Source organism: Sinocyclocheilus anshuiensis, unplaced genomic scaffold (assembly GCF_001515605.1).
Source record: "Sinocyclocheilus anshuiensis isolate Anshui unplaced genomic scaffold, SAMN03320099.WGS_v1.1 scaffold976, whole genome shotgun sequence".
In the NCBI taxonomy this organism is placed as follows: domain Eukaryota; kingdom Metazoa; phylum Chordata; class Actinopteri; order Cypriniformes; family Cyprinidae; genus Sinocyclocheilus; species Sinocyclocheilus anshuiensis.
Window position 1 is genome coordinate 2,031,321 of NW_015552538.1, and position 10,946 is coordinate 2,042,266.

The 10,946-nt window shown below is 38.3% G+C and overlaps 1 protein-coding gene across 1 annotated transcript in view; it reads left to right on the forward strand.

Annotated features, from left to right (window-relative positions):
- The window catches only part of il1rapl1a (interleukin 1 receptor accessory protein-like 1a), a 90,917-nt gene extending 81,564 nt beyond the window's left edge, over positions 1-9,353 (forward strand). The window contains exons 7-11 of the mRNA XM_016454194.1: positions 3,579-3,711; positions 4,804-4,949; positions 7,223-7,369; positions 7,529-7,699; positions 8,609-9,353. Of these exons, the coding sequence (XP_016309680.1) occupies positions 3,579-3,711; positions 4,804-4,949; positions 7,223-7,369; positions 7,529-7,699; positions 8,609-9,330 (1,319 nt within the window). The 3' untranslated portion in view covers positions 9,331-9,353. The remainder of the gene's footprint in view (positions 1-3,578; positions 3,712-4,803; positions 4,950-7,222; positions 7,370-7,528; positions 7,700-8,608) is intronic.
- Positions 9,354-10,946: the final 1,593 nt, after the last annotated feature.

Genomic DNA, 10,946 nt, shown 5'->3' on the forward strand with positions numbered 1-10,946 from the left:
ACCTTAAACCACATAAACACATTTCATTACACCAAATACACAAAATAATGTTCTTTTTAGCAACATCATATGACCCCTTTAACATAGGTCTCTATTCGTTCATTCATGGCTGTGTGTTGTCTTCAGACCTGTATGTTTTTGTGTGTGTGTTTTTACAGGAATGCTTGGTCAGTGTTTCGACTCTGTTGGTAAATGGAGCGAAACACCGCAAGCGAACAGCTCAGTACACTTGCCTTTCATTCAAACGCATTGAAAAACACACTCCAAACAGAAAAATGGCCCTGGATAGAGCTTAGAGCTCTCTCTGGTGGCAGACCTTATTAACATCTGTTTTTTTTCTAGTTGCTTCCTAAATTATGTATTGAAATTGCTAAATTATTCCATATCTGTAGTGCATTATCCTCTGATTAGAAGGCAGACGAGATTGTGATGATAACAGCAGAGACAACAACTAGATTTGCATTTTCTAAAGGAAATGTCAGTGCTTTCAAGGCAGCAAACGAATAGTGTTGGAGTTTTAAGCTTGGATATGTGTTAAGAAATACTGCATCAGAGCCGTTTGATGTCATCATGGCAATCAGCACACATCTGATTTTCTGCCAGCTATGCATAAAAAATAAACAAGCAATGCAACACTGTTGTGATTATATAGGCACGACAGGAAAGACTAATCTGAATTCCATATGCAAATAGATGTTAGAGAGAAAAACGGTTATGTTATCAATGTCACGGTTACATTTGAAATTCTTATTTCTTAAAACGTAGACAGTATAGATAGCAGACCTAAGGCTGAAATCATATACACAAAAATTACAGTATTTCAAATAAATGTTGTATATTTATAACCTTATATTCAGCAATGAATCCTGAAAAAAGTTTAGCAGTTTCCACAAAAATATTAGGCAGCACAAATGATGATGATAAAAAATGTTTCTTAAGCACCAAATCAGCATATTAGAATGATTTATGAAGGATCATGTGACACTGAAGACTGGAATAATGGCAGCTAAAAACAACTTTATCACCACAGCAATACATTTTAGTATATATTAAAATGGAAACAGTAATGTTTAAATTAAGAAAATATTTAATAATAATGTTTTTACTGTATTTTTGATCAAATAAATGCAGCCTTGGTGAGCATTGTGAATATAACTATGTACATAACAGTTTGGGCTGAAATGATTGCAAGATTTTATAACAAAAAGAAGAAGAACAACAACAAATACAATGTTTGAGGAATTTCAAAGGGATATTACTGTCTTGCAAGCACTGTGATATCTAGAAAAGGAAAGTTTGACAAGACAAACTTCGAAAGATGGCTTGACAAAGCTTTGCCTGAAAGTTAAAAAAAAAAAAAAAGTTTATAAAAGTCTTGAAATTTGATGCTTATACAACGTTAAGCATTTATACTGCAATAAGAATTTGGGATTCAGAAAGTTTCAATGGAAGTATATGCCATTTTTCAGTGTCTTAAATTAAAAAACATAACTCTGATCAGTTAGAACAGATCAGACAGATACTGATTTGAATGACAGAATGACTGATTTAAGTCATTAAAAAAAAAAAAAAAACTAACTCAGGTTTGCAGAATAACAGTATGTTGGTTCCGCTAGGCTATGCAGTTGGTAAAATGTTCTGAATGGTTGCTAGTTTGTTTCTGTGTGTTTGTTAGCTTGTTGTAAGTGCAGGGTGTTCTAATGTGTACATACAGATCTGCTCCTGATCCAGGAGCTTGTCATCTCAAGACTGGACTACTGCAATGCTGTATTGGCCAGCCTTCAAACTAGCTCAATTAAACCTGGCACAAGAATGCCAGTGTATTTGGTCTTTAACCGACCGGTGACGGCCCACGTTTCACCCCTCTCAGTCTTGCTCCACTGACATCCTAATCAAATTAAAATTCAAATCTCTTTTTTCTACTTCTGCAATCGCATTTCTGCTCTAGCTTTTGTTTACTCTTGAAATTCAGTATTGCAGTGCTGCTAATGTCGCTGGCTCCTGTATGATAAATAGCTTGTGTTTTGCCTTATTTGAAAGTCGCTTTGGATAAATGTAAATGTAATTGGTTTAAAGGTCTCAAACTGTGAATGTCTGAACATTAACATTCCATAAACGTAATTTGTGTTTATTATTATGTCAACAATACATCAAACCCAGTATCAGTTAAATTTCTGTGACTTGATGTCAATTACAGTATGCGTATATGGTGCTGTTTTACAGACTCGTGGTCTCAGTATCTCTTTGATCAGATGCTCCACATGTACTTCACATCCTGGTGAGAGACAGACGCTATTTCTGGTTTGTTTGGGGGCCCGGAGCAAGATCTTCCCTGGTGCTGGGTCTTATTCGTTGCTAGTCTAAAGACATGCCTAATTAACGTCAAACAACCGACAAACATCACAGCATTAAGGCAGAACTACCACCTCAACCGCAACTAAAGAAAGAAAAGAAGCAGCACTTCAAACCACTGAGGATAAACATGTTCATACACTGAAATAAACACACTGTTGTTAGGGATTGTAGTTTGTATTTTTAATGCAATTTTTTATTGATTTTTTTTTCACAGAAAATAGCTTGAGATCAAACAATAATTGCCCGATCCCTTAGAGTCTGCAGACCCCCCGCTGAAGACCCTTGCTTTAGAAGTATAGATCTCACTGATCTTGATACTTTGAGAGTGATTAAAAGTAATCTTTAAGAAATTAAATTCAGAGTAAAGGGGAATAACCATTTTTATGTGCTATATGGAGGAAATGGTGTACTGTACATTAATCATTTGTACACCATATAAATACTTTAAAACAGGGCACTTCAACTTTTTTCAAAGAATCACAAGAATCTCAGAATTCAGTTTTTTTTCTGACTCATAAAATTGAGTTTATATCTCAGTTCTGACTTTCTTTCTCTTTCCAAGTTTGCTTGCAATTCTGACTTTTTTTTTATTACCTTTTTTACTTTTTATTTCAAGGCGAGAACAAGCTTCCATATTTAGTGGATAGATAGAGAGAGCAGGAACCTACTGTTACATATTGTATTTAAGTGAGTGTCGCATTTTAATACTGGCTCATAATAATATATTTTAATGCATTCTTTTTTTCACTTTTTTCACAAAAATCTGTGTGCAATCAAACAATAATTGGCATGCTCCGAGGGTTCACAGACCCCTGTTGAAGACCCTTGCTTTTAGAAGAATAGATCTAACTGAATTTAATGCTTTATTAAGGGTGTTTCAAAGAAATCTTAAAGAAATACAATTCAAAGAACTGAGAACAAATTGCATTTTACATATTTTTGTATTGTCAAGAAATAGCTCCCTGATTATGATTCTGCTTTTCAAGCACACTGGTGAGTCTCATTAAACTACAAAACACCATTGTGAGCTTGTCAGCTGCCATTTATTACAGTGAGACCCCCTAGTGGCCAGTGCAGGGAAAGTACCTCTGGCTTCACAAACACAGTTCGGGCCCAACATATTCTTACAGAGGGCAGCAAGACCTGGGCAGAGGAACTATTGGGTCAAAAAAGAAGGAAGTTTGGTATCAATGTGTAATCACAAACCTCCTTTACCCCTGCAGGAAGCATGCTGAACCTGACATGCCGAGCCTTCTTTGGGTACAGTGGGGACATCAGTCCGCTTGTTTACTGGATGAAAGGCGAGAAGTTCATTGAAGACATGGACCAGAGTCGCATTCGAGAGAGTGAAATCAAGTAAGAAGGAACACAGTGGAGGCGAGAGTAAACATGTTGTGACGCAAGCTCAAAACAACCCCCTCCCCAAACAATCTTTAAAAAATAGCCCATGTTCTGAATTAAGGATATCATACTGAAAAACATATGCAAACATTAGTATTGCATGCAAATTACACAGCAGATGTATAATAACAGCTTAGACCATCATGGATGGACAGATGGATTTATTTATTTCCTTTTTTATTTACATACATATTTTATATTTTATCATATAATAAAATATGTAAAAGTATGTAAATAATATATATATATATATATATATATATCATATTTTTAATTATTATGTTTACAAATAGTTTTTTTTTTCAATACAGTATTCCTGTACCATGGCAAATAGCATACTTTGGAGTTGAGTGTAAATACCTTATAGTAAATGAATAAGGTTATCTTTCAGTACCATGATAATATATCAAAGTTCGATGGTATTACTATCACTGTACCACCATAGTGTTGTTGTAATACAAGAAACAGTTGCTTTTAAAACTAGCTTCCACTGTGAAATCGCTTATTCAATACGATAGATAGTGCACGGTAAAGCACACTTTAAATGTTTACTGAGATGTCGACAGTACATTTTCAATTACTGATATCACAAGCTTGTATATGAGCCTATTTATATCTAGCAGGGGTGGTCGCTGTGATGACACACTATTATTAATTCCACTGTCTGAAAGAGAGCTGGATCTGAGCAAGCGCTGAATACATCCTAATAACACAGCGAAATGTATCTCTCACCATGCGCCGAATGCATTTGCATTTACATGCAGTTAAGGAGCAGCAATGTCAGCATCTTTTAAATGAAATTTCAGTTTCAAATGATTCAGCCAGGACAAACAAGAGTGAAAATGCGCTGTTATAATTAAATGAGAGCCCCATTTGTTGAACGCCGACCAAACCCGAAACCTTCCTCCCAAAATTTCTAATCTCTACAAGCTGCTCAGTCTAAAATTTATCCCCCAAATCCTCTATCAAAAGGGGCTAATTAAAAAAACTTTTATTCCACAGCCTTTGGTGAACAATGGCTCATTGTTTTTTTATTCTCTCCGCCAGGACGGTCAGAGAACACCTGGGTGAACAGGAAGTGTCCATTACTCTGACCATAGATTCACTGGAGGAGGTAGATCTGGGTAATTATTCCTGTTATGCGGAAAACGGCAACGGGAGAAGACAAGCCAATGTACAGATTGGGAAACGAGGTAACACATTCAGCCATAACACACATGAACTCAACCGGCTGAGTCATACCAGCTGCTTCTCATTTAAAGGAACAGTTCACACAAACAATTAAAAATCTGTCATTTGTTTGTTTGTATGACTTTCTTTTATGAAAAAAATAGATGTTTTGAAGAATTTTAAGGCTGTTCATTTTTTTCGACAGTGAAAGCGCAGACGGTGATCAGGTGCTGTCAAATAAAAAAATCACCATAAAAAAAAATGAAAGTGCAATCAAATTAGTTCATATAATAGAAATGTATAATACATACAGTGTCTTTATATGATGAACAGATAGCAATATAATTCACTCCCTGACAATCTTTTTTTCCAGTATACATTACCCTGCTCAAACGTTTGTGGTCAGTACAGTTTTTTTATGTTTTTGAAAGTCCTTTATGCTTAGCAAGGCATTTATTTGATTAAAATACTGTAATATTGTGAAATATTATTACGATCTGAAATAACTGTTTTCTATTTAAATATAGTTTAAAATGTCATTTATTCCTGACAAAGCTGAATGTTCCGCAGCCATTACTCCAGTCTTCAGTGTCACATGATCCTTCAGAAGTCATTCTAATATTCCAATTTGCTGCTCAAGAAACATTATTATCAATGTTGAAAATCTTTTGTGATGCTTAATATTTTGACAGCCCCTAGTCACCTACTGTATACTTTTGCTGTATGAAAAAGGCAGCTCAGACATTCTTTAAAGCTGCTACTTTTTTGCCCCACAAAAGTAAGTAAGTCATACAGGTTTGGAACAACATGAGGGTGAGTAAATGATGACAGGATTTTCATTTTTGGGGTAAACTATCCCTTTAGTGTGCTGTGGGGTTTCTTTACATAAACAGCACAGCGTGTTCCTGTGTCTCCCTCCTCTTCTCTGTCTCTTTCTTTCTCTCCTTTCGGGAAATGCATCAGCATCTAAAATTCACTCTCTTTTAGAGAGAGCTGCTTTGAAGGCATCCTATCTTCTCTTTTAATGGCAGTTCAGAGGAGGAGACGGCTTCAGCAGTTCAGACACATTCTCTCCCTCTCAGCCCAACTCAAAACTCATTCAACTGTTCTCACACACACACACATGAATAAACACTCTCTCTCTCTCTCTCTCTCTCTCTCTCTCTCTCTCGCTCTCTCTCTCTCTCTCTCTCTTTCAACTCGTCTTAGCCATGCACACATATTTCTGCAGATAATCTTAAAGCCACATACTCACAAACACACACACACACGCAAACCAAATCTCTCATATGCACCCCCTCTCTCCTTCAGCTCATTGCTGAACTCACAAACACACATGCTTTCACAATCTTTCAGCTTCTCTGAAGCATCTGAGTGTATCTTGCGTGTTTTCCTCCATTAGCTGTAGCGCAGAGGAGCTTTGAACAATATGAACATCATTAGCGCTTAATCATTCTGAAGTCATTTTGCTTTTCTCACCCCTTGTGTATGTCCTTAGCGCAGCATGAATTTCCATGCTGGTCCAGGCTGGTTTGGTGCTGATCTGGCTGGTAGATTTGCTGGTGAAGCTAATTGACAAAGGAAGTCTTGCCAGTTTAGCTAGATGCCAGCACACCTAGCATCCTATGATAGGGATCAGTGACCATGTAGCCAAAAATTAAAATCTAACACGAATTCAGTCTTCCAACTAAAATCACCATGGTTACAAACTAATTAAATAGTATTCTAGGCTTAGAATGTTTCTGTAATAGAATGCATCTGTCGGGTGCTGGAAGTAAAAATCCTATTTGTTTCCTCCAAGAGGGAATTGATTTTGAATAATAACTTATAAACCCTCAAGGACATACCTACTGTGAGCTTCAAGGTTGTTGATTCATAGTGTAATTCAACTTATTTTTTAAATAATCATGTTAAACAGTGTAATTCCTAGTGAAAAAATACATTACCCATGATTCAGAAGAGAAATCTCCACCAATAAGAGAATCTCGACTACCAAAAAGAGCTCCCATTCCCATGAAGCACTGTAAATAACAAAGAGTCAAAGGTAATACTTAAGTAATTGTATGCGTAATATGCATATTTAGCAATAAATGTAAAATATATTGTTTTATATAGTATAAAATAGTTTTATATTTCTCTTTCGTTTTTCGTTTGATTGTCATTCGCAATGCTGCATAGGATTACAGTTCTTCCCTCACAAATGTTGTACAAATGTATGCTATGCTATGTTATTCCAGGAGTGTTATATTTGTAATATGTTCTTTCCCTTTCCATTCTGTTCTTTTGTCTCTCTCAGTGGAGCTGATGTACACCGTGGAGTTGGCTGGTGGACTGGGTGCGATTCTTCTGCTGTTGGCTTTGTTATTGTCTGTGTATAAGTGCTACAGGATCGAGCTGCTGCTCTGCTACAGGCATCACTTTGGTGGGGAGGATACAGACGGAGGTAAACGCCACACACACTCCCCCTACAGGAACTAATGAGCACGACACTGCAGCAACTACATATTTGATTCTAATTTCTACATTATATGGAATTAACTCTTTTTTTCATCAGAAGTATTTCTAAAATATATTGTTAAACATTTCTTTCTTTTCCCCTCAGAAAATAAAGAGTATGATGCGTACCTGTCCTACAGTAAGGTTGAGCTGGATCAGTGGGGTCAGGAATTACAGGAAGAGGAGCGCTTTGCTCTGGAGATTCTCCCTGACGTCCTGGAGAAACATTACGGATACAAACTCTTCATCCCTGACCGAGATCTCATTCCTACCAGCAGTACGTGCCGAATGTGTGTTTTGGGTGAATGTATGTCTGTTAGTGTGTTTGTAAATGTTGTCTTAAATGTTTAAAACATTTTCATTAGCACGTGACCTGTTCACAGAAATGTCATGAATAGTCAGAGAAATGAATTCCTGTGAAGTTTTAGGAGTGTATTCAGAAGCCCACAACAATCACAAAAGAAAGTTATGCAGAGATTTGACAAACAGCACTAAAATTGTACAGAACTAATAAAACACCTTGATCATTCATAATGAAGTGTGACATTTTCAGCTCATAAACATGATAGCAGCACTGGATTTATCTTGCTTCCTAATACTGCAAAGTAATTTTATCATTTGTAATTAAATCTAATTAAACTCCCTCGTCAGCATTAATATGACCAGAAAGCCTTATGTTGACTAGAAAATAGCTTGGTTAAATAAGAAAATAAGTATTTAGTCTTGAGACTTTCTGTAGAACAAAACAATAATTTTAAAAGATTATTAATATTCCAAAATGTGGGCAATAATAATAGTACCATTTTTTTCCATTGCAAGCCATCAGAGCCAGTTTATGTGACACAGTGTGTTTGTTTGCATCATATGTCAGGTGTTTTTGCCCTGTTTGTGTGCTGTGTCTGAAAGCCGAATGTTTATGTCCAGGTATGAGCAGTCAACATTACCAGGATGACACACATCTTCTTAGAGGTACAGCTTTGTTTGAATGCAAAACCACGCGTGCACATGTGTACGGTGCGCACAACACGCATACATTGTGCATGCAGATAGTTCTTCATGAATGACTGTGGTTGTTCTGTCCTAAATGTGCGTTTGTCTTCAGCTGTGCGTTATTTTCAGTTCTCGTGCGACCTGTTATTTTGGTATTACAGTTTCTTTCTTTGTCTGTGCTGTTTATCTCCTGTAGCGTACATAGAGGACGTGTCCCGCTGCGTAGACATGAGTAAACGCCTGATCATCGTGCTGACCCCGAGCTACGTGTTGCGTCGCGGGTGGAGTATATTTGAGCTGGAGTCCCGTCTGCGCAACTCTCTGGTTTCAGGGGACATTAAAGTGATCTTAATCGAGTGTGCCGATCTGCGAGGAGCCATTAACTACCAAGAGGTGGAGGAGTTAAAACAATCCATTAAATGCCTGAGTGTGGTGCACTGGAACGGCCCGCAGAGCAACAAGCCTGGCTCGCGCTTCTGGAAGCAGCTCCGCTACACCATGCCATACCGCCGCCCCCAGCAAACCCTCACCAATCACGCGCTGGACGCCAGCGAACCCGGCCCCTTCGCCGACCTGCAGACCGTCTCGGCCATCTCCATGGCTACGGCCACGTCCGCCGCCTTGGCGCCGGCTCACCCCGAGCTGCGCCCGTCCCTGCGGAGCTCGTACCGCTCGCACTCGCTGGCACGGCAGAAACACTCGCACTACCGCTGCTACGACTACGAGCTGCCCTTCACAGCCGGAGGAACGCTGCCGCCCCAGCACACCTACTGCAACCTGCCCCTCACCCTCATGAATGGCCAGCGGCCCGTCAACAACAAGACCCTGCGCCAGCACAGCCTGGATGAGCACCACGGCAACAACGCCATGCTCCCGCTGCTGCCCAGAGAGACGAGCATCTCCAGCGTCATCTGGTAAACACAGAGAATCCGAAACGCGCACGGTTTGGGCCACCTGGCACACAGGGGACTAAATAAGCTGGCATACAGCACAGGACACGATGAGGTTAGTGGCTTCCTGTGAGCGGAATGATCGTTCTGTCCACGCTAATGGGTCTGAGGATGTGCGTCTTCTTTTGGGCATTGATCCGGTGGCGAGGGACGTTGTAGTGCCGTATCTGTAGGCGTGAACTGAGCATATAAAGTCACACCACATGGAGGTATACAGGGTCTCGTGTAGATGTTAGCGTTATATTTGTAGCACCGCTGTCTTCCTGTCTCCATGTTGGGTTTGATCACGCCATCTATTTTTACTCGTTAACGCTTGATGCTTTTCGTTTTGTCCCTTCCTTATTTTTTAGGTTTGACATGGACTTTTGATTGAGATTTTTTGCTTTTTCTACCTTCTTTTGAAATGGACTGAAATATTCCTCGTTTGATTTTAGCTACTGTCGTTTTTGCTCGGAAGCTACTGCGTTTTGTTCCGTCCGTCTTTCTGTTGTCCGATGTAAGGTATGTATTTATGGTTTTAATTGCAACAATTTCAAGAAGGAAATATATTACAAATTATGCAAAATATACGAAAGCCTAAAGGGATTGACAGAGGTGATCAGAGAGCGGTGCTGTCTTCTTTTACAAGAGGAACAGCACCATTTCTCAAATATTAAGGGGATTTTAAATGATGAGAAATTTATTTTTATATCTGAAGAATGCTGATTCTCTCTAATACCACAGGGTCAATGGGACAATGGGACTGGAGACTCTTATTTGTGAATTTGGGTATTTTATACAGTTTGCTACGTTGTTCTCATCTGTGGAGAAAAGGAAATGTTCTATGTTAACTTCTGAAACAATAATCAACTGCGTATTTTTTATGTTCATAGTCTAGGCCTTTTGATCCACAGGCAGACCTTTTCACCTTCTTTCAAATTTCTAATGTGTTTAACTCTCAGTCTGACGTCTTAACACACTGGTTACATGCTTGTCTTTTTCCCCTCTAGCTGCTGTGTGACTCAGATACATGCTGGCATGTTTCACAGAGGAATACAGGCCTGTATACTCGCATTCTAGTATAGAGTGTCAAATAACTCCGCTTGATAACATACCATATGATTTAATAAATGCCCAAAGTCAACATGTATTTGTTGTATCTTGTCTAGAGGTTTTCCTGATCTAGGGGTTTTCACTTATGGCAACATGTACTGACTCTAAGGGGGAAAAACACAAAGCTAGAATCAGAACCAAGAGGTTTGACAGTAAAAAGAGGTCTAACTGTATAAAAAAAAGAAAAAAAATCAGAAACGATTCCTGTAATTTCTTTTCTCCTATTTTTCTTTGTTCTTTTTTTTTTTTCAAAATTCAGTTGCAAAAAAATTGTTTATAAAAATAATTAGAATTATGTATGAATGTTTACCTCTTGAGTATGCATAAAGACTAGTTGTGTATCCTGATTTGAATATTTACTGTATTATGAACAACAGCTATCACAGAGAGATGTGTGATCTCTCTAGAGGCACAATCATTTTTCTTTTTATATTGTTTCTCACTGTGTACAGTAAAGTCACAAACCACTATAAGCTGGTCGATGAAATTTTG